This window comes from Magallana gigas, chromosome 5 (assembly GCF_963853765.1).
Source record: "Magallana gigas chromosome 5, xbMagGiga1.1, whole genome shotgun sequence".
NCBI lineage: Eukaryota > Metazoa > Mollusca > Bivalvia > Ostreida > Ostreidae > Magallana > Magallana gigas.
Genome location: NC_088857.1, coordinates 53,049,792 through 53,075,000, shown reverse-complemented (window position 1 = coordinate 53,075,000; position 25,209 = coordinate 53,049,792). Strand labels below are relative to the sequence as shown.

General features: G+C 33.3%; 2 protein-coding genes across 2 annotated transcripts; one reads left to right on the top strand and one right to left on the bottom strand.

Moving 5' to 3' along the window:
- The first annotated feature begins 633 nt into the window (after nt 1-633).
- LOC117687422 (E3 ubiquitin-protein ligase TRIM36-like) lies at nt 634-8,486 on the top strand. Its single transcript, XM_034463897.2, has 5 exons — nt 634-771; nt 4,616-5,720; nt 5,917-6,022; nt 6,106-6,291; nt 6,697-8,486. The coding sequence occupies exons 1-5, from the start codon at nt 743-745 to the stop codon at nt 7,350-7,352; spliced, it is 2,082 nt and encodes a 693-aa protein (XP_034319788.2). The 5' UTR covers nt 634-742; the 3' UTR covers nt 7,353-8,486.
- Nucleotides 8,487-14,546: 6,060 nt separating this feature from the next.
- Nucleotides 14,547-20,031, bottom strand: LOC136275644 (ras-related protein Rab-11A-like; the record flags this gene model as incomplete). Its single annotated transcript, XM_066085273.1, has 6 exons — nt 14,547-14,990; nt 15,428-15,508; nt 16,614-16,807; nt 18,717-18,800; nt 19,151-19,262; nt 19,977-20,031. Coding segments are annotated over 6 exons (660 nt in total), but the record flags the coding sequence as incomplete, so codon positions are not given.
- Nucleotides 20,032-25,209: the final 5,178 nt, after the last annotated feature.

Below are 25,209 nucleotides of genomic sequence, written 5' to 3'. Positions count from 1 at the left end.
TACCAAACAAAAAAAAAAGATTTTGGACAGCCGTAATCGGTGCTTGTGTGTTTAAGTGTTAAATAAGTTTGGGGTTACACATGTATTTCCCTGTCAGATTTTGTAGTTGGATGACCACGATAAAGGAACTGTTCCAGTTTTAACTAAAACTTGGCCAAAAAAAAAATAGGCCATATTAAATATAGTCCTTTTAATTATTTGAGTTAATCTTGGGTGACCTATTTTAAGATCAATTGGTATAGTCTTTGCTACTTTCAAGTCATTTATCTGCACGGAGAGTCATCGTATTTTAGAATGCCAACACTCATACAATTCTTAAGTACTTTTACACTGACTCAAAGTATACTATACAGATGATTATAAAAAAACAACAACGAACAATTCAGAAAGTTTAAAAAAAAACCCACTTATAATGTTGGATGAACGTGCAACGTCATACAAGGAAATTCAGTTGACGCAGCATGCATGGCCTACATAAAAATGCAAGTGCATATATATATATATATATATATATATATATATATATATATATATATATATATATATATATATATATATATATATATATATATATATATATATATATATATATATATATAAGAATCTAATAAAATGTGTCACTGCATACTATGTTCTAAAACAATCTTCTCAATGCCATTTAAATTCAAACACTTTGCTTTATTATGTTTACAAGACAGATTAATGCGTGACATACACTTGACCTGTTAACATATGTTTTAAGATGGCGGAAGAAAAACCACCGGTGAAAAGGTAGGATGCGAATTTATCAAAAATAACTATGATTATCATGATTACTTTATCGTTACAATTAACAAATATCAATTCTTAGTTGCACTGAATATCCAAAAGAAATTGAATTTGTACTACAACTGTCATCAATTTCGTTTGCTGCTTTGTTTATGGTTATGGTGGAACTCCAAACATATTAATCTAGGTGTTATTCTCTTTCACATTAAAGTTATTTCATTGCATAGCTTTTGTGATTGTGCGACGAGTAGGTGTCGGTCGAATTCATAATCAGTTGAATACTCTGTAACATGTAAATTACAAGAACTTGTTTCCAATCCTCGTGTGTAATTTACACAATAGAATATGTGCAAATCAAATCAATGAATGCGTTTTTCGTGTTCACGAGGGCGAACATTTTAAGTGTAAGTGACGGTTTATGGTAGATCTGGGAGATATCTGTACTGAGGTATTGTTAGACAACTACATAGATTCATATTCAATGTTGAAACACTGAATGTATTGATTTTAAACAAAACTTTACTGCTTTTATAAAGGAATGAGATGAATTTTACGCGGTAACAATTCGTTGTGTTACCCGTTGCCAAGTGTGTTGCTAACGCTGAGGGTAATGAAACGGAATATAAACTGCGTCTAAACCAATCAGATTTTAATATATAACATGAATTTTTAATAATATCAGTTGTTTTAAATAACAAAATGAACATGGGAATGTTGATTGACTATACGTTTAACTTTGTACTTTATTAATTTAACTGGATGAATAGAATCCATTCTTTTGATTATTCACCTCTGCTTTCAGAAGTGTTGTTTGTAACAAAAATAGATTCTCAAAATCTATGTTTTATATATATCTATGGGTCTATTTGGTTTTCATATTAATAAACTTATTCAAAATGCTAAAACTTCATACATGCAATTATGTAATTGCATAAAAAATTCATGAAAGCCACTGGTCAATCTATGATTTATTTAAATCTCATTCCATATATCCCTAGTAATGTGATATTGCTGCGCGTCAAATCAATTAACACTAGAATATCCTTGGCTATATTTAGATCGATGACAAACATACAATCATCTAGCAATTATTCATATGGCATGTGCTTGAAATTTTTTTTTCACAATTTGAATTACTTTAGAGAAAACTTTTAATATACATACATGTATAACAAGCCACAATGTTTATGTGTTTATTCCTCCTTAACATTTTGTATACTTATCCTTTATAATGAACTTAATGGTCCTTTACAGTGACCTAGACCACCGTAAATCATTCACTTAATGGTTTTATTATAAAACATAATAAATGTTTCAAACTTCCGGGTTTTGACATTTCATTAATTAAGTTTTATAGTTTAGGAAGAAAGCCAAGTATAAAAATATTCGTGATCACCACATTTCATTCTACATTTTTTTTGGTATTTTTTAGCAACTACCAAGTTTTTTATTTCACATAATTCAACAACCTTGATTCTATGCATGCGTATTTCTAGTCAAATGTTTCAAATTCTTAATTATGCTTTTAATCAACTTGATACACCTGTCGTCACTACCTATTTTTGAAATATACAAAATAGCGTTGATAAGCAAACTATTTTCATAAAATTAATTTTTTGACTCTATCAATGGGTTTTGAAAAACATACTGATTATTCATTGGGTGATCGGCTAATTTGTTATTTTTGCAGACTCTCGAGTCGGTTAAACTAATTTTGATGGTTAATTTTGATATATTTTCAGCAACATTTTGAAGTTTAAAATTTTATTGTTATTATTAAGATTGGAGTTTGTTACTGTACATAGGCGTCGGAACCGGGGGGGGGGGGGGGGGGGGGGCTAGGCTAAGTTAGACCTAACCATTAGGCATATAGCAGAATAGAGGATTCAGCCCCCCCCCCCCACTTTTTTTTCACAGGAAACATAATTGTTCCGTAATAAACGTTTAAAAGATTGAGAAGTTGGAGTCAAAGGCATACTAGCCCACCCCCAGCCCCCCCCCCCTCCCCCACGGATTAGGAATTTTGTTATTTTTGAAAAAAAAAAGGAAGGTAAGATTTTTTTTACTGGAACTATATGTATACCCCCCCCCCCCCGGATTAGGATTTTGATGATTTGGGGAAATTGTTATGGCCGAAAAGATTTTTTGTTTTGAAAGTATAGCCCCCCCCCCCCTACGGATTAGGATTTTCATGATTTTTGGAATTAGTTTTTTTCTCTCAATATTTCTGAGGATCAGTCTAGCCCCCCCCCCCCATACACTTTCAATTTGCTTCCGACGCCAGTGCTGTAAGCATTTCTAACGGTAATTGTAAAAGTAAGTAAAATTCACTAAATAACTGTTAATGTACATAAGTACGTAAAGCCCCTTTCACAATTGGCGTACGACCACTTTACACCACTTTGCGATCGAAATTTTTTAGCTTCCCACGAGCTCTCGCATGCGTTGCACGAGCCCTCGCTTACGTTGCACGAGCTGTCGCATTCGTTGCATATGTTTACTGGTCGCATCAAGTCTCCTCTGAATAGTAGACATGCACACTATTCAGACTCGACCGAATGCGATCCAAATTTTCGCAGTGCAACGCACGAACATTAGTACGAACGTTTTACAACGTTTTGGTTACTCGCAAGGGTGATGCACGATTTATAAATATCGGTAGATAAATCGCTGGTGTTTATGCGTCTGTTTTGCGACCGTGAGACTGTTGCTCAACGTGTCTCATGTAATCTTGCAACGTTTTACTATCATTGCACGATTTATAAGTCATATTTGTTTTAGACCTTTATTGACCATGGATGCTGCTGCACCAATACCTCCCCGCCGTTTGCTAGGTTTGCTAAATGTCCGAGCACAACTCCAAGAACTCCAGCAAAGACATATGGCCGTGCTAGCGTTACTTATTCGTCGTCGACAAAGGTATGAAAGACAAAGAAGACGTTGGTGGGTCAAGCCATGGATTGAAAGGCGCATGTTACTACAGTATTTGGCCAATAACACAAATTGATGACGGAGATAGAGAGAGAATGCTGTTTTTGGTCATTTTCATCGGCGGCATCTTCCCTCGCATTCAACAATGTCTAATAAAAACCGTCGAATACGGGCCGTATATATATATACCCGCTCTGACTCGTACGAGCATTAGTACAATGGAACGCATGATCGGACGAGCGCCGTCCGTCCAATCGCATTGGCGCACGTTCAATCGTCCGATCACTTCGTCTCTCGCGCGATCCTATCGCATTATCTTTCAACACTCGCTTTCATTGTACATCAGTCGCATATAGACGCAAGATATATCGCAAGATTTAATGCGTTTACATTGCACAACGCTTGCTTATATTGTGCGAGTTTCGTACGAGTACTTTTTCATATGCGATTATTTTGGCAACAGTTTGCGAACCCTATCTAATTTTTTTGGTCGCACGAATATTTGGTCGCTTCTGCTCGTGCGCCAATTGTGAAAGGGGCTTTAGATAAAAGAAACAGCGAAATTATCTCGTGTGAGTCTTTGTGTCTGACATCATCATGATTTTTTCGTGCAATCCATGATTTTTCTTAGTTCGCTGTATATCTCCACTAATCGATAAACAGAGTGTCAATTTCAGTCCTGTCACTTTCTTGTCAGTTTCAGCAGCTGTAGATTTCGATTAATCGATAAACGAGCCGTGTAGATTTCAGTCTGGCTGTTTCTATAGAGCTATAAATTAGCTAAAAGTTTCCGTAAGAAATTGTGGGACTAATACTTGGTAGATGTAAATATAAACTGATTTTGTATTTAAATGTCAGCATTTCTTTATTTCTTTACGTGTATTAAATGTAATTATATTTTATTCTGTATTTACAGAAACAAGACAAGGATATTAAAAGAACCAATTTTGGAACTTATGTGTCATTGCTGTAATAAAAGATTTGTTAACCCTGTGTATCTCCCGTGTGGTCATACAATTGATAAACGATGTGTACACAAACAAAAACCGTTTGGAAAATGTCCAGTCTGTAAACAGTATTTCAATGGACAGGCACAATCATTTCCTGAAAATTCATTTCTACAAAGATTAGCAGATGTTGCTCGATGTCGCAAATTCACTGCTAAGCTGCTATCTAATCCTTCGTGTAATTTTGATGAGCACAGGGTTGCTGTTGTAGCATCAGCTATATGTGCTATGTGTAAATTGCAACTTTGTGAAAGATGCAAATCGTTACATGATAAAGTTTCAGGGGCTAAAAAGCATGAACTGTATTTGTCAAATAATGGAGAACAAGAAAAAATTATTATTGATATGGAAAACATTTGTAAATATCATGATGGCAAGAGAATCATATTTTGGTGTTCCGAATGCAAACTTCCAGCGTGTACTGACTGTTGCCCATGTGACCATCGTCTTGTTGACGTTTCAAAAGCTGCAAAAGTTGAAGAAGACAAAATCAGAGGATTGCAAAGAGAGATCGAAAATAGTCTGCCAGATATAGAATTTCAACTAAAGATTATAAATGAAAGTGAGAAGAAAATAAAATCTCAGAATGATGACGACCATTTTTCAAGTTTTGCATCTGCAGCACTAAGATTCAACGTCATGAAAGGCTCGGTCGACGATGTTTATCTCCAGTGTCTGTACCTTCGTGATGAAATAAAGAAAATACTTGCATTTGGGGGAGATATTGAACTGCTCACGGCTATAAAATTTTTCGTTATTCAACATGAAAACCTTCGAAAAGCGCTGAAAAGTATTGAACCAAGACCACAATCCTCAATTTCCAGCGATCGATCTTCCAGCTCAAATCCTCATTCATCGGTTTTGGATGAAAGACAGAGTGTAGCCTCAGACAATTCAATAGATACAGCAGTTGCGCTAGATTATCAAAATGAAATGTTCGATGTTGGATCACAAAAAAAAAAGAGAGAGGCTGTAGTGATACCACAAAATGAGGAAAACATATACATGAACGAGGTAGGTGTATTTGTTGGAACATATTAAAAAACAATTTGAGATTAAGATTTAAGTCAAAAACCAATCATTCATGGAATACTAATCAAAAGTAGATAAAACAATTGAAATTCGAAATGGGCAGTTCAAAAAACTGTACATATATTTCTAAAGTTTTAGGATTTGAAACAATGTTTTCATTAACTACAAAATATTGCAGCTACCGTATGATGAAATAGAAGTACAACTGAGAAAACCACTTAATGACACCTCTATGGAAATAACCGAGAAGTTCCGTGAGTTTGATACGGAAATCCGAATAACAGGTAAAAAGGAAAGTTAATCATGTAAACTAATGCATCATCTTCATTAATACAAATGATGACTTACCTTAACTGGAATATTTCAGGAATGACTTTGTTGGATGATACAATAATGATAACAAGCCGAAGTGCGGGGTTGTGTGCAGGGTATGAGCTTTCTGGACAACGGAAATGGACAATAACTGATAAATTGAACGGTCCTTTCGATTTGGATTCATATCGATCTGACAATGGGGAACAATTATTATTCATCACAGACCCTGGCAAAACAGGTGAGTTAAAACGTTATCATAAAAAGCTGTTTATCATTTAATCTTAAACAGCTTGCTACTGTTTATGTCATTTGGAGTCTATTTTGGTTAAAAAACCAAATTTATTTGAATTTTCAAATAGATTTACGTTTGTTTGTTTGGGGTTTTTTTAAGACATAATATAGTTTAATTCAAAGAAATTGATTGTTTTTAATCAAATTGCAAGATAAAGTGCCGGTGTTACCATGAACAAAGTTGCCAGACATTTCCTTTTTTATTTTTTTACATATGTTTTTTTTTTAAAGATGTATCGTTAAGACCTTTCAAAGTATTGAAATTAAAAGACAATTTAAAAAATTTTTACGTTTATGCTAATAATGAACTAACTTACGTGTGGGTATTGTTTTTTTTTTTATTTTGGGGTAGATGATTCCAAAAGCACAGTGATGGTTTACTTGCGGAAGAAGAACGACAGATACACACATTTAACCCGGTTTACGAATGAGTGTGTACAACCCCGAGGTGTGTGTGTGTATGCTGGAAAAGTGTACGTATGTGAGCCCCAAAGTCATAGAATGACAGAGTATCAGATATGTAAAGACTTCAAAGGGAAAATAGTCAAAATATACAAAGAACAAAATGTTCTCAAAGAACCTATGTATGTATCAGCTCAAATTCTAAGCGGCAAGATATTTTTGATAATCTCAGACAAAGAGATGGGTTTGAAGCGACTGGAAAAGGGGGAAAGTGGTTCAGACAGTCCTGGTTGGGCAGTCAGCAACGAAAAATCTTTTACACCATCAAAATGTGCCATTACCAAACAGGAAGGGAGTCGTGAGGTATTTGTTGGTAACAGCGCTGGCAGAAAGATCCACCTTGTCAATTTTAAGCCCAGACAAATAAGCCACAGAGAATACAGTATGGAGGATGTCAGCAAACCTGTGGCTATATCTGTTGATAAGCAAGGACGGATTGTAGTGGCTTGTATGGACGGGACTGTCTTGTTATATGAAGTTAAAGAAGCTGTAGAGATGAAAAGACTTTCAAATTCTATAAAGGAAGAAAGTAATTATGATCTGTAACAAACAAAACACTCACTCTACTTGCTTTTTTAAACATGTACATTAAAAGCTCTTCATGACATATCATTTATCTGCAAGTTTAAATATTGGTTCCAAGATTATGACTGATCCACTTTTTTATAACAACAACAACAACAAAACTCATGAAAGTGTTTACCTTGGTAAATAGTAAACTAGTTATTCGAAAATAATGACATAAAATAATGTGAAATTTTCAACATTATATTTAACCAATATGTACGTGATATCTAGCAACGGGGAATGTGTCGGTCGCAACAAGAGGTCAAGGTCGCTACATCGTTCTTAACCTCACAAAATCTAAGTGAAAAATACATTTTCTTACATTTCTGGCAATGTTTTTATACCTTCCAGACTCAACTGCTAATCAATGAGATTCTAATCTATACTTTGTAATGCATCTTCTAAATTTCTTAGGTATTGGTTTGAGTAAATAAGACTGCATGCAAAAAAATTTATCAAATGTGAAAAAATATAACATTTTGGAGAGTTATTGATAACAGCATCCAATTCCTGACAATGAACATATATTATTCTTTTCTTTATAATTGGAAAATGTTTTTGGAACACAAGGTATTCTTGGTGTTCTCATAATTCACCAAGACCAATACTATACAATTCTGATCTAATAAATGCTGCCCAATTGGAGCATGACCTTTTGGCTTTACAGTCTATGGTAAGATTTACATAACAGGATTTTAATATACAGTTTGTGGTTCCAAGAAGTTTAAACCAGTACTTTATCATTCTAATAATTCTCACACACCTTAATGGGAAACATCCCAATTCAATGTAAACCATAGCATTATCACAATTTGATTTCACTCCTAATAAACGCTTACAAAACTTCATAAAAACTTTGTCAATATCTTTTGTCTTGTGTGATCCCCAGACTTCACAACCATAACATAAAATGTTTTTTACGTATGTTTCGAACAATGCCAACATTGTTTCGTTATTCAAATATTTTGTTCTAGAAAGCATGGTATAAAGACACTTTTGTCCTTGTTCAGCCAACTTTTTTTTCAGTTTCTAAGAATTTACAATTGTACTTAAATATGACACCAAGGTAAGTTAAGCTATCGACTATATCTAGTTACTGTCCGTTGTATGTCCATTGTTCATTTGTGTGTAGTTTTACCCCCTTTCTGAAAACAACAATTTTAGTTTTTGCCACATTTACAGTAAGATGCCACTTAGTAGTGTATTCATATAAAATATCTAACATGTTTTGTAAACCATCTACAGCTTATGAGAAAATAACCATGTCATCTGCATTTAGTAGTACAAACAGGTTTAAATCTTGAATTTCCTTTGGGATAGTGTCACTACAGAAAAATTCATTTTCAAAATCATTGACATAAAGAGAAAACAAAATAGGTGAAAGAACTTCCGGACCGCCTTGCATCAAACCTACATTTTTTCAAAGTCTTCTGTAATAAAACCATTAACAAGTACTGATGCTCTGACATTAGCATACAAAGATTTAATTACTGACAGCAGTTTACCACGTATTCCAAGTTTTGAAAGTTTGTACCACAAATAATACCTATCTACCGAGTCAAACGCTTTCTGATGATAATAAAACAACAATATAACCTTTTTCTTTGGCTTAGGGTAGAATTAATAATTGAGTATAGTCTAAAAATAGCACCTGCTGTCCCTGACATGGGTTTAAAGCCAAGTTGAGCATCAGATATAACATTATTTTCACAAAACCATTTTAATAATCTAGAGTTCAGAATAGACGAGAAAAATTTTCCAAGGTTGCTGGTCAGGCTGATACCACGATAGTTGTTCGGATCGGAGATGTCGCCCTTTTCATGGATCAGTACGATGAAAGCTCTGGACCACAGAGATGGGGAAGAAAACCATTGTTTAAAATGTTGTTGAATAAAAAATGTAGGGATGGCAACAGCAAATCTATGTAATATTTAAAAGTTTCATTAAACATCAAGTCAGGGCCACAAGACTTTTCGTTTTTCGTGTTTTGACTGCGCTTCGAATTTCCTCGAATACGATTTCATTGCCCAGCTCTTCAAATATTGATTCTTCATCCAGTTCCGGGTACGGGTCTTCTGGTAAAGTGGTTCCCTCTAGGATTTTGAAATACTCAAGAAAGTTGTTAGCCGTCACAGCGGGTCTCAATGATTTGTGTTTGGGAAACGTTTTGTAAAACAGTTTTGGGTTTGATTTTCTTAGAGCACAAAGCATGTCTCCCTCCTGTTGTAAATATTGACGATTTGCGCGGGTCTCGTACTTTTTGTAGATATGTTTAACAGCATGGAGGTTAAACCTATTATAATCAGATTTGTTCTTATTGAATTGAGCGCAAATATAATCTTGGTATTTTCGTATACATGTGTTTGTGAACCAGAGTTTATCTTCTGTATAGATCCTATGGATATCTGATGCTGGAGTGTTTCGTCTACGCTGGGGCGGTCTGGTTGGATGTCAGACTTTAAATTCTAGATGTGGAGTCAAAACTTTCTTTAAATCATTAGTAAAGAGTTTAACACATAAGTCAATATTTTCTGCCGTGTCGTAGGGACAGGAGAAGATGTGGCTGGTTATTTTGCTCAAGTGCTAAACGACCCTCATGAATCTTTTCACTGTTCCACTTAAGGGGTGGTGCGCATAAACTTCCACTTGAGGCATCTTGTCCGAGTTTTTCGCACTGCTGTCCAGGTAAACGTATTTGAAGGTGTAATGGAGCATGGTCTGAGAATTGGTTGAAATTACAAACAATAAATTTTTGGACAAACTTAAACATATCACTTCTAGTTAATAGATAGTCAATACATGTCATTTCTCTTCTATTATGAAACGTAAAACTGTCCGAGTAACCATCTGGATGTCGACCATTGACTATGCGTACTCCACTTGATTTGCACAGGTTGATAAGCTTGTAGCCTAAATCATTCACCTCGGTGTCAGGGTTGATTCTGGTTGGGAGAAGTTCGTTTTGATCACTGCTGTAGTCAAGTAAGTTACTAAGTTTTTCGTTCAGAGAGTTATGCAAGGTATCATCACTAATGAAATCATTTTTATCCCCGGTGCGGGCATTAGAATCCCCGATGAGGAAAATCCTTCCTAAATCACTGTACTTATATATCTGTTGTTCGATGTCACTAAATAAATCACAGTCATATAAGTGATAATAAGATGAGCAAGATGGAGGTATATAGAAACGGCAGATGTAAGTATCTTCATTGTTTACAGATGAAATTTTCAACCAGAGAATAGTATCTTCACAAACGTCACAGATACTAACAAAATGACATATTTCTTCTCTAATTAACACTGCAATGCCTCCACCTTGGGTGCATCTAGCTTTCTTCCTTAGAAGAAGTCTCACTACATACCCGCTGACCAATAGTTCTGCCTCATTTTGGAGCCAACACTCAGTTAACAATATGATGCCATAGGTTAACAGGATTTTTCTTGAATTTTTCTTAAAAAGACACCATTAATATTCCAAAATATAACTTTGAGTGTGTTTCCACTAATGTTATTCTCCTCGCGTTCCTATGTGTCAGGGCATGTAGGGGTGGATTGTACAATACTCCATCTATAATTAATTTGTCCTTGACTAGCTTTGCTCGCTTCCCATCTTTTCTTGCTGCTTCTATTATTGGGAAAAGTTTCTTTCTTTTTTCCAACACGTCTCTGGGATATTGTTCACCAATACCAAACGGGGTGTTTTGAGCGTATATGCTTTTCGGCGAATGGATTCCCTTGTCTGATAGTTAATAAATTTGACAACAATGGGCCGAACTTTACTTGACCCTTGGTCCCGTTTACCAAGTCTATGTGCTCTGTCAATTTTTTCATCAACATTGCAAATACCAAGGTCATTTTCACAGAACTGTACTATCTTGGAAACGCAATCTTCATTTGAGGTATCACTTGGTTCCTTCAGCCCAAAGAATAACAAGTTGTCCCTCATGTTCCTGAGTTTTAAATCAGACATCTGTTCAACAAGATCTTTATTCATCTTATTCAATCGCTCAACTTCGCTGTTTATCTTTGGAGGATTCACAACAGATGCTGTCTGTTGATCTTCCTTAACAATTTCAATGGTTTTGACTCGCTTCTCCAGGTCTGCTAAAATTGTGTGCAGATATTTAACGCTTTGTTCTTAATTGTCCATCTTATCAAGTTTCTCGTCTATAATGATGAGGCGATTTGTTATGACAGATAACCACGGTGCAGGGATCTGCATGCCACTGTGTGCCGGTAAAGGTGTTCTGCTGCTGGCCACTGGGATAAAGTTAATAAATGGAGGTGCCTTCATCCATATTGGGTGTTGTTGAGCTTTGATATTGTGCATTTGAGTTGATTGAAAAGCCTGAGGTGTGAGGTGCGTTGGAGTGGATGGCCATGTTTGAAAGTGTTAGTCTAGTTCATGTAATTTTGGCGATTGGCTTGAGCGCAGCGGAGGAAATTCGGCCTGAGAATCTGTATGGATATGCTTACTTTCAGAAACTGACGGACGCATAGCCACCGATGATGTTGAGGAAGTTGGAGTACTTGTTGGGATTGAAGTGGACATGGAACTTGCAGCAACGGGACTATTTATAGTTTTCTCATCTTTCTTATCTGACTTGACGTCAACATTTAATAAAAAGTAATTTGTGAAATAAAGGCATTGTGTATAATCGTTTTCAAAAATCAATAGGCTGGTGAACACAACTATGTCCATACAATTTTCATTTCCTGCAAAAATTCGATCTTTTCAGTTTTAAATATTCTTTTCGCCGTTCTTCTCACGCTTGCTTAATACGAGGGTAAATTACAATGCGGCTTTCCGGCGACGTCAATGTTTTTAGTAAATTTTAAAGAGGACTATCTGTCTCTAATTACTGATATCTGTTTAACAACACTTTATATCCCGTCGTTATTTGGTACATAAAATATTATGACAATTCTTTATTCGAGGTATCAATATCATTTGGATTTTAGCCCAATTTCTAGAGATATTACGTTCAACATAATATGGTTTATTGTTGACATAACACAAAAATTGACCGTGCGACTTGACCTCATTTTTGCAGGAATTCTTTGAAATAAAGGTATATATTAACTTACTTTTGGGATTTCAAATTCTATAAAACTATTGCTAAATTTAATAAAAATATGACGTTAAGTAACACGGCCTCGGTAAAAGTCTTCGTATTTGTTTTATTAACCCTCTTACAAACGGGAGGACAGCAGACACTTTACATGAAAAATGTCTTTGTTTAAATGAACTGTGTATTATGATCATTTCTTTCCACCATACAATTTGATTGTCTTTTTCTTTTTGTTTTCCTCTGTTCACAACAAACGTAATCAGTCTTGATAAAGCCTTTTATTAGCAAAGAAGATATTTCCTTTCGAAATATCACAAACACAACTACGAAATAACAATTAGTCAATATGAATGTTTCATTCAAAACTTTAAAGCTACATGCAGATCATAAACTGTATAAAAGTGTCAATTATATAAAAGATATCAATAAGCTTCAAATCAAATGAAAATAAATCATATCAAAATGCAATGATGATGATAATGATGATAATGACGGTAATGTGCGGTTATGTCGGTTAAGTAAAGTACGATGTATTTGATCACATGACAACACAACACTTCCGCTTCTCTTTAGTGTCTGTGTTTCCTATGTCCATGGAATCCACAACACTGGGCAGATTAAATCCACCTGTGTCATCATTTTATCCCCTCTTTGATTTGACATATAATATTGGTTATAATATATCATAACCCCGACGACCTAAGTCTGACCCCACAAGGGACATAATTCAAATTACATTTAGCAGAGTATAAAATCAACATGTACATGGATTTTACTATGTTTTTATCACAAAGCCGAAAACTGGTACAGTAAATCGTAAAAATGCAGGAAATTCGGGGCGGGCTAAAAAGCACAAAACAAGATGCTTTGGGTCAAAATAGTGATATAATTTAACAGATAGATAAACAAGGACTTCACCATTTAAAGTATGTTAAGTTTTATCCAAAACTATCAAGAAATAAGGAAATACAAAACGAAAACGTTAAATTTTAGCCAATAACTGGTACAGTGCCAGTGTAGTTATTGTTTGATGAGGCATAATTATTGCTTGATGGGACGTATTCCTTGATGAGACTTATTGCTGGATGAGACTTATTGCTTTATGAGACATATTGATTGAGGAGACTTATTGTTGGGTGAGACTTATATATTGATGAGACTTATTGTTTGATGAGACTTATTGCTTGATTAGACATATAGGACTATCATTTCCAGGTCTTCAATGTGGTCTGTACGGGTACCATCAGGTGGTTCCGAGGGGTTTATATCTCCCTTGATTTAAATCACACGATCTTTACTGCCTCCGAAGTTTTCAATGCACCTACAAACTATTGATGCATTAATAACTTTGGTATTAATTAAAGTATGTCGACGATAATTACGTAAAATATATCTTCTGATCGAGTACTCTCAGTACTTTGACATTTTTTTCTTACTGGCCGTTAGCTTCTACTTGCTTAAAAATGCTGTAACTTTAGTGAAAGCATCCTAGAAAATTTCAAATCAAAATTCTGAGGAGTAGGGCGCGGCCACATTGGGGATCCACTTTATCAAAGGAAAATATTTTATTTACAAAAACATAAACGTTTTAATATATGGTTTTACTTATATGCAAGCATTTTGATATATTGCTGATTCTTTAAAATTGTTAAGACTTTGGTCTCTGGACGATTTTTGGGCCTCACAAGGGGTTCAGAGTGTGATGTAGGTTTATATTCCATATATAGACAATTGTGCAAAATCTTTATAGAACTGCAAAGCTCAACATAAGATATCACTTTAAAATCATCCAGTTAAAAAAAGACTTTAATAAAATCATAAGAATATTCAGGGGGAAAATGGATTTTTATTTCTACAGGATCTACATGTATTATACTGCATTGTCCAGATAGTTTACATTATGACTGCATTACGATGATTTTACCATACCTATTGTTACTCAGGTGAGCGATGTGGCCCATGGGCCTCTTGTTGAAACGATCTGTGAACTATGGTCATATCTTTCCATCTTACGATTTGATTGTTTCGGGTTTTCTCTTTACTTTTCTTTCCGGGTTTTTGTTTTGTTCTGTTTTTTAAGAATCACAACAAACGTTATCAGTCTTGATAAAGCCTTTTATTAGCAAAGAAGATATTTCCTTTCGAAATATCACAAACACAACTACGAAATAACAATAAGTCAACATGAATGTTTCATTCAAAACTTTAAAGCTACATGTACATGCAGATCATAAACTGTATAATGTAATGATCATCTAAAAACACAACAATAAGCTTCAAATCATATCTATATAATGAAAACAAATTAAATTGGAATGCAAAGATGATGATGTGGATGATGATGACGGTGATGATAATGATGTTGACGGTAATGGCGGTTATGTCGGTTAAGTAAAGTATGATGTATTTGATCACATGACAACACAACACTTCCGCTTCTCTTCAGTTTCTGTGATTCCTATGTCTATGGAATCCACAACACTGGGCAGATTAAATCCACCTGTATCATCTTTTAGTCCCTTCCGTGAAATCGTCGAGTAAATTTCTGGAAGAAAAATGACATTTATCAGAGCAGATTCAAATAACACAATATCCTTCAGCTCACCAACGCTTGTCACATTCTATGTTGATCGCTATTATATAATAAGCAATTCATAGAGCTTCAACAATAAAATGTCTCCCTTTATTTTATTTTAATCTGATCAATGATAAACAGTATATAGTAGTATAACTGTATGATCACAAGTCACTCTCTACCTTTATATCATTGTATCACCAAAAAGTATACAAAAATATGATTAATGGTAGAATAATTAAATTGCATGCAATGTAAATTGATTGTAAAGTATTGTTTTTAAAAACGCATATTAATGGCATTCAACGTTTTCTAGACTTGGAGTGATATAAATATAAATGTGTCTTTTATTTTACGATGACATTTCTAGCTAAAAAGTTTTTAAATACATGTAATCAAACACTGACCTTTTAGAATACTCTGAAAAGCCAGGTCAACGTGGGTACAGTCCAGTGCCGATGTCTCGATAAACGACATGTTGTTTTTCTCTACAAAATTTATAAAACGTAAAAATAACAAGAACAAAGATATATATCTGAATAATAGGGAATGTTACATCTTTGAATTCGATACATATAAATTCAATCTCAACACTCATTACGGGCCGCCGGAAGGCGGTCCGTTATTTGATACACATTTAAATATTGTTACTGCGTTTCTGCGGGATAGTTCATTTTTAGTAGAATTAATACTATGCTTATTTTTATGAATTAAAAGTAAATTTGTATGTAGAAATATGTTTTATGCCTTTTAGAAAATATCACATATTTTTTGTCTTACTCGTAAATGAAAAGTAGGTCATACTTAGTAGATTGTCGTATTTGGCGCGTTTTTATCGAGACTATAATCTATTCGGAAAATTTCGGAGTTTTTCATTCTTTTCAAAACGGTATGCGGGACATACTAAAGACCTGAAATACTAAAGACCTGAATGTCATTAAATTTTATATAAATGATATATTTTAATTTCTATGTGTCGTGTCAAATAAAATGACTTTTGTATTTATTATATTTCCATGTAAAATGTGGTAGAAAATATCATGAAATGACATTATATTAATTATTTACGCAAGAATATGACAGAAATGAAAATTTGAATTCACTGGAAAATTTGAATTTATCCATTTTTATTTTATTATGAGGTCCCTTGAAATCATATATTTAGCTAATGCATTAAGTTTTCATTCAATACAATGCAACAACAAAAAACCCAAAATGGTTTGAAATACATAATCTCCAAGAGAAATTTTAAATGATGAGTTGAACTTTGTTTTAGAGTAATGTACAAATCATTGTGTTCTCCACTACTTCATACTATGGCAATGATCATACAATTTCCGTTAGAAATGCTTACAGTAACGAAATCGATTCTTTGTGATAATAGTAAAATGTTAAACTTCAAAACAAGTTGCAGAAAGTATATTAAAATTTACCATAAAAATTAGTACAACCAATTCTTATTTTCCTCTATGTGGTGTGTTTTTCTGTAAACAACCAATGATTCATACAACAATTATTTATTTTGCGGCCCATTTGACGCTTGCGTCAATATGATTTCTTGTAAACAATGATATACATGTACCCAAAGTATACCTGCGTAACTCCGGGCTTCCTGTGATGACACGGCTCGCAAGTGACGTAGATCGGTTTTATTTCCGACTAACATCAAAATGACGTCATCGTCCGTAAAGTTGCGTGCCTCTTTCAACCATTTATCTATGTTGTCGAAAGTTAGTCGTTTTGCAATATCATAGACGAAGACCACACCCACAGCTTTTCTGTAATATCTGTAGGAGTGATAGATGCATACTAGGTTAATTTATTGCACAAAATTATGATCAAGATCTAGTAAATGACTACTGGGTGTCTTTTGTACCTAGCATCATTACGACGTCATAATTGATTCGAATAATCTTTATCCCGTATACTTTACAACTTTAAAAGAATTGAAAATAAAACAGTTTCTTGATATTCTATATCAAATCACGGGAAAAATAATTCCGATACCTATATTCAATTAGATACCGTCTTAAAGAGGACGTCAAAAGCTTGTTTCAGGCCGTTTTTGGAGAGACTGTAGGCATTCTTAATATATTTCGTTAGTCAAATATTTACTTATTTCCTTCATATTTCATGAAAAATGACAGTTTAAAACATGATTTTTCGTTTTGTTAACCCGCAATTAAAGCCCCAGTACACCATTTAAACAAAGCTGTTGTTATGAAGCATCATCGAAATAATTTCTATCTTGAATTATATAAACTTGTAGGCAATTTCATTATTAGATATTGACCTTAACAACAATTTTAAACAAGCACTATATGATAAAGATAATGTGTGTCCGGGGCAGTAGCTCCTTCATACAAGTACAATGTTTGGTTAGACGGATCGGTTGTTTAGACTTGCACTTGTTTCATAAAACACTGTATGATCAGTAAGACTTACGCACTGTTGAGTGAGACTTTCGAATTGTTTGGCAAGACTTACGAATTGTTTGGCAAGACTTACGTATTGTTTGGCAAGACTTACGAATTGTTTTGCAAGACTTACGAATAGTTTGGCAAGACTTGCGAATTTTTTAAAGAGGCATGCATTGTTCGATGAGTATTACAAATTATTGTTTCATGAGACTTATTGTTGGATGAGACTTATTGCTGGATGAGACTTATTGCTGGATGAGACTTATTGCTGGATGAGACATAGTTGGATGAGACTTATTGCTGGATGAGACTTATTGCTGGATGAGACATAGTTGGATGAGACTTATTGTTTGATGAGACTTATTGTTAGATGAGACTAATTGCTGGATGAGACTTATAGTTGGATGAGACTTATTGCTGGATGAGATTTATTGCTGGATGAGACTTATTGCTGGATGAGACATAGTTGGATAAGACATTGTTTGATGATACTTATTGCTGGATGAGACTTATTGCTGGATGAGACATAGTTGGATGAGACTTATTGCTGGATGAGACTAATTGCTGGATGAGACTTATTGTTTGATGAGACGTATTGCTGGATGAGACTTATTGCTGGATGAGACTTATTGTTGGATGAGACTTATTGCTGGATGAGACTTATTGTTGGATGAGTCTTATTGTTGGATGAGACTTATTGCTGGATGAGACATAGTTGGATAAGACATTGTTTGATGAGACTAATTGCTGGATGAGACTTATTGTTTGATGAGACTTATTGCTGGATGAGACTTATTGTTGGATGAGTCTTATTGTAGGATGAGACTTATTGCTTGATGAGACATAGTTGGATAAGACATTGTTTGATGAGACTTATTGCTGGATGAGACATAGTTGGATGAGACTTATTGCTGGATGAGACATAGTTGGATGAGACTTATTGCTGGATGAGACATAGTTGGATGAGACTTATTGCTGGATGAGACTTATTGCTGGATGAGACATAGTTGGATGAGACCTATTGTTTGATGAGACTTAATGTTGGATAAGACTCTTTTTGCTGGATGAAATTTATAGTTGGATGAGACTTATTGCTGGATGAGACTTATTGCTGGATGAGACATATTTGGATAAGACATTGTTTGATGAGACTTATTGCTGGATGAGACTTATAGTTGGATGAGACTTATTGTTGGATGAGACTTATTGCTGGATGAGACTTATTGTTTGATGAGACTTAGTGTTTGATGAGTCTTAATTATTGGATGGGACTTACGCATTAGTGATAGCTCTGTACCGGTCTTGACCTGCTGTGTCCCAGATCTGGGCCTTCAATGTCTTTCCGTCTATATGAACGCTTCTGTAAATTAGGAGGAGATATAGTTAAGCAACCGTATGCTTAAAGTTGAATTTCGGACTTCTTTTTTTGGCAAAGAACAAAGATTCCACTTAGAACATCTGAGAATCAACGAAACAATGGCGTGAAATTTTACATGTATATAAATGTCATTGGGTTCTTTGTTTTCCGTGAGCATATTGCGTCACTTTATTTTAGTAAAACATAATCCGTATCTTAACCTTTTATGTTTACATTATCTGCGTCGCTTGACCTTAGCCAGAAAACAAACCAGCATCAGAAACGGCATATTCCGCAGCATAAGAAAGGACGATCCATTGTTAATTTTATATCTCAATAGTATTCATATTAACCTGGTAGCAAATTCCACCCCAATTGTACTTCTGCTCTCCAAGCTAAACTCATTCCGGGTGAACCTGGACAGAAGATTGGTTTTTCCTACACCGCTGTCCCCAGTCAACACAACTGCATAATGATAAAAATTACAAAATTAATCAAATTTATTAACTAATCAATGCCTATTTAAGATAAAATTAATCGATTCGTTGTCATGCTCTTTCTGTAAAGCAGACGTTTAAACAATTGGTCATTATTTTTAATGTTAGTTTGTAAAATAATTATGGTGCAAATTTGAAGATTGTTTCTAATGAATCTGATATCTTTGTACTTTTAACAGAAAGATTAGTAACAATTGAAAGTCTTGTTTTATGTACAAACTGCACAATATTGTAATGCTGGTTGCATGTAAAAACAAACATATTCTTGCAACCAAATATAATGATAATCTATATTTGAATTTCAATGTGAAACAGAAATTTAATAAAAAGAGACTTTTATTTGCAATAATGAAATTCTCTTTCGCGCATACTTAGCCAATCTTACATTTTATTAACACATGTCAACTTATTTAAAAAAGTAAAAAATTAAAGTAGAAAAAAATGAAAACAAAAAGATGCACATCTTGAAAAGCAATACAAGTATTTTAAAGAATTGTATTTTAAAAACAACATAAAAAAAACAAATGGAATACAAATATCTTAGAATTTCAATTCATTTGAAGTTTCTAAGTTACACAATTGTTTGAAAACACTTCAAAATATAGCAATAAAAGATTTTATCGCGTTGTATTTACACTGGACACGCGAATAAAAAATATTTTTCATCTACAATTAAACCTACCTTTTGCTAAGTAATCGTATTCGTCTTCCGAATAATTTGGAGGATGGAGAGGTTTTTACAGTGATCACAAGTTTTATGAGTGCACTTTGAAGTTTTCATCGCTTTATTGTACACTCCAAATGTGATGCAATGTCTTTGTTTATATATACCGGTGTAAATAGCCGACGGACAGGTTAATCTAGCTCACTGAAGGAAATACCGCTGCACTGATAGTTTAGGAACCGAATAAGTTGTTCTATGCGTTAAGAAACCTTATGTAGGTAAAACAGCATGAGTCAATGGTAGAACTATTTAAAACCATGATCGACAATATTACAGCCTGGCAATGTTCACGTTTAAAACCCAATGTTTACAAACAATGACTCATCTAGTCAGGTCTATATTTATAAATTTTATAACCAAATAATAAGTCCCTGATATATTTATATCTATTCACTTTGTGTCTGGTAATGGGAATATTCTAAAATAAGGTAAATAAAAGGAAAAAATACTTGATTTCGTATAGATTATTTACTAATAATTGTAATACTAAATTCGCAAACCATGCCTTTTTCTACATGAAAGGATCACGTGGAAAAATACATCACCAAAACTTCCCGAAGGATTGTTTTATTTCTCTTTTTTACTTCTTTTTTTATGCAATTATTCAAGTGATTAATGGTTAAAACAAATAAAGATCATGTTTGTATTTTTAATTAATGAGGTTTTTACTAACGGTGTTTAAATATTCGACGCCTATTTAGTAATATACTTAAGGGATGGTCCATGCTGAACCGTTAACAGCTAGTTCAATGTACACACGAGTAAATGGCAGCGTTCAATGTCCACAATCATTAATAAAACTACATGTATATCACGGTTAAGTTACATTGTACCGGTAATATACGTTATAACAGGAAAGACATTTCCCGCAAATTAAAGCATAAAAGTGGTATCAAAATATTTTAAACGTATTATATCATGTAGGATAAAATAATAAAATTTGACATTGCTTACTTCGTTGGCATACCTGTGTGGTTTCTTTACTTTTTACGTGGCAAAATCAAACAATTAAAACATGTACAAGTGTATTATCAAATAGATTGGATGTTAACATTTTTCTTTAACGTATTTAATAAACAAAGAAAGAGCGTGTTCAGTCAATTTAAATTGTTTTAATTCAATAAGATATTTGATATAAAATGGTTCATGTCAAGCGCGGATCGGATCTTTACACTATAAAATTATCTAAAATATGCTGTAGACAGAATTCTGGATCCGCGCGTTCATATTGTATTATATAAATATATAATAGTTATTACAAAATGAAAAATATAATACATTTGACGCTCCTTTTAACAGAGAATGAAATTACCACCAAAAATAAAATGGAAAAAGGAATTTTTTTTTTCAAAATCACAGTTGAAGACATACATACGAAAGACGAATAGGGCCACTTAAAAAAATATTTTTATCTCGTAATTACGAGAAAAATCTTGTTATTACGAGTTAATTATCTCGTTATAATGAGTTAATTATCTCGTTATAACGAGATATTTTCTCGTAATTACGAGATCCTTTCTCGTAATATCGAGATAATTAACTCGTAATAACGAGATCTTTTCTCGTAATAACGAGAAAATTATCTCGTAATAACGAGATCTTTTCTCGTAATAACGAGATAATTATCTCAAAATAACGATATCTTTTCTCGTTTTAACGAGATCTTTTCTCGTAATTACGAGATAATTAACTCGTAATTACGAGATCTTTTCTCGTAATAACGAGATAATTAACTCGTTATAACGAGATCTTTTCTCGTAATTACGAGATAAAAATATTTTTTAAAGTGGCCCTATTCGGCTTTCGTACATACATCTAAATGTAAGGACATTCTATATATTTTTCCCCAAATAACACAATTCTTTGACATTGCTAAAACTTTATAATAAACAAGTTTAAGTGTTAACGTGCACTTATATCACATTAAAATGTATCGATCTAATGTCACATCACTGGATGTACGCACGTGTAAACTATATATTTTATATTTAATTCTTTACCAGGGGAGTTGTATATGTATCCTTCTTCAGAATACATCAGAAGATATGAAAGGTTTTTACAGAGATACAAGTCTTATCAACACACACCGAAGTTTTCCTCGTTTAATTAATAATGCTCTGTACCTGTACTTGTATATACCGGTTTAATTATTTATATTTGCTCATTGGAAAAATATCGATGCATTGATAGTTTAGGAAATCTTGAAGGATCGTGACCTAAAGAAGACTGGATGAATTAATATGTGTTCATCTTCGCAAGCCGAGGGTGTAGAGGAGCAGAGTGAATCGTGAACGCTTGGAAGATGGGAACTCTAATTAAACATGATAGTATGGCTGTGTTCATGTTCAAACTTGAAAGTGAATGTTTACAAACATTGACTCAGATCGTCAGGTCTATTTATAGATTTGTTAACCATATCATGTCACTGATGTATTCATACCTACCCATTTAGTGTTTGAGTAATGAGGATAAACAAAGGGGATAATACAGGAATTTTGTATGATAATAAAAACCACTTATCATATGACGCTAATATTTGATTGCAAGAAGGGTCGTTTAGTGTGCGCATGGCCAACTTCCCGCGTTTTCGTTTTTTCTTTTAACTTTAGCTTTCATGCCCTTCCTATTCGCTCAAAAATGATTTTAATGAGATAGACGAGATTATTTTTGTAAAATGAGTTGTCATACATGTAAATTCAGCAAAATTGTTTTATATATAACATTTTATTTTTTACATCGTCTCATTTACTGACGAGACAAATGAGAAAACTGTTTCTTGTTAACGCAGATGTTTTTTTTTTTATTTTGTGGTCGAAATATAAATACAGAAAGTATGAATTATTACCTTATAAAATTTATTTTTGTGTGAAATTTTTTTTTTTCGGAGCCTTAAATTTTTTTAAACATGCATTAATTTACAGAATTCTGCATTTAAGCATTTCTTGAGTACATGGCCCCATTGTCCAGGATTTTATTCCAAGCTGAATAATTAAAGCTTTGCCTTTCATTTGACATGTTTTAAAAAAATATTACTTTCCCCTTGAAGCAAGGGGCTATACATCTTCAATTACAAACCTCTCTGGTGTGACGGTTGTGATAAACCGGCAACACTATCAAGATGTGAATTCATTTAAAAGGTATCCAAAATTATTAATATTTAAGTACCTCAGAGAGAGCAGGGCCACAGTTTTCTACAGAAAGAAAAGTACATAAATTATCTTCTTAAAAAATGAAGGAAACAACATTAATTGCAAAATATTGCATTTTATTAATATTGTAGAAAAGTTATGATAACTTACTTTTATACAACCAATCAAATTAAAACAAAAGTAAACCAAAATCTGTTGATCAGATCATTATGTAGGCAAGTTTATCTAAATTAACAAGTACAAACTGAACTTTTTCCTTTTTCTACTGAGGTGTCACATATAAATACCCTTTATATCTTTCATATAGTTCATGCACACGGTGTTACCCTGTCCCTGTACAGTCCAGCAACAAACCCTGCACAGTCTGTTCACAACTCATCTTGTTCAATAAGTTGATTGCAGTACAGTTTTAAATCAGACCTGTAAGTTACGATTAAAAGATTCTTAACAAGATTGTAAACAACAACAAAATAAAATGTAGACATATTGTAAAATATAGTACAGTGAAGTCATGTACATGTATCTGTCTTTACAAAAACCCTAGAGGATCTTTGGGTTACTTCTCGTAATAAACTATTGTACATGTATGTAGAGACACAGAGACAGCAAATAAATACACCGATACATGGTGTACATCAAGTTCTACCCAAGTGATACCCAAATGCCTGACCGACACTGATATATGTTACTCCAGATTATTAGGACACAATTATACATGGTATGTTGCAACCACTATTGAAATAAAACCACTATTGAAATAAATTATTTCAATAGTGGTTGGGAATACATTTCATGAGAAAAATCACTTTGCAACCACTATTGAAATAAAACCACTATTGAAATAAATTATTTCAATACTGGTTGGGAATGTATTTCATTTGAAGAATCACTTTACAACTACTATTGAAATACATCCACTATTAAAATAAAATATTTAAATAGTGTTCAGGGATGTATTCCATTTTGAAAATCAATTTACATACACTGTTGAAGTACAACTACAATTAAAAGGTTTTTTTTCAATCGTAGCTTAGAATGAATTTCTTTATTAATATTTCTTTGAAAATTTATAATTTTTTCTTTAGATTTCTATTTCTACAAACATATCATGTCCTATGATATTATTGTGAACATCTTTTAAATTGCCAGAGCTTCTATTCAAACTCCCTGTATATTGAATAATTATTTATTGATAAATATTATTATAAATATCACTATTAATATATTTTTTTTCAATAGGGGTTGGGGTGTACTTCACTACGACCACTATTGAAATATATTATTTCAATAGTGGTTAAGGGTGCGATTCATTTCAACCACTATTGAAATAATTTATTTCAATAGTGGTTGGGGATACCTTTCATTTCAACCACTATTGAAATAAAGTATATCAATAGTGGTTGATGATGCATTTCAGTTTTATGTCTATTATTATGTCTGTTTGTTACATATTCCACTCTGCTAGGGGAGTTTCTTAAGAAAAGAAGTATGTGTTATGAGATGATGAATTTCTTTTTTATTATGATGTTCTTTGATTTACCTCTATATGGTCATGTTTCCAATACCACCTGTCATCTGGAACCGAAAGTGTTATACACAGTCGGAATAATAGGCATTAAAATAACATCCTGCCACTATTGAAATATTTTATTTCAATAAAGGTTGCAATGAACCGCATCCTTAACCACAATTGAAATAAATTATTTCAATAGTGGTTGTAATGAAATGCATACTTAACCACTATTGAAATAATTTATTTCAATAGTGGTTATAATGAAACGCATATCCAACCACTATTGAAATAATTTATTTCATTCAATATCGGTCTTAATGAAGTACATCCCCAACCATTATTGAAATTATTCATCTTAATAGTGATATTCATTATTACATAAATCTATAATGATATATAAGCTATACATTATTTTTTAAAATACAGGGGTTTAAAATAGAAGTTCTGGCAATTTACAACGTTGTCTTCTAGTAGAAATAATTTACAATTTCCATAAAACATGATATATCTATAGAAAGAGAAAGGTAAA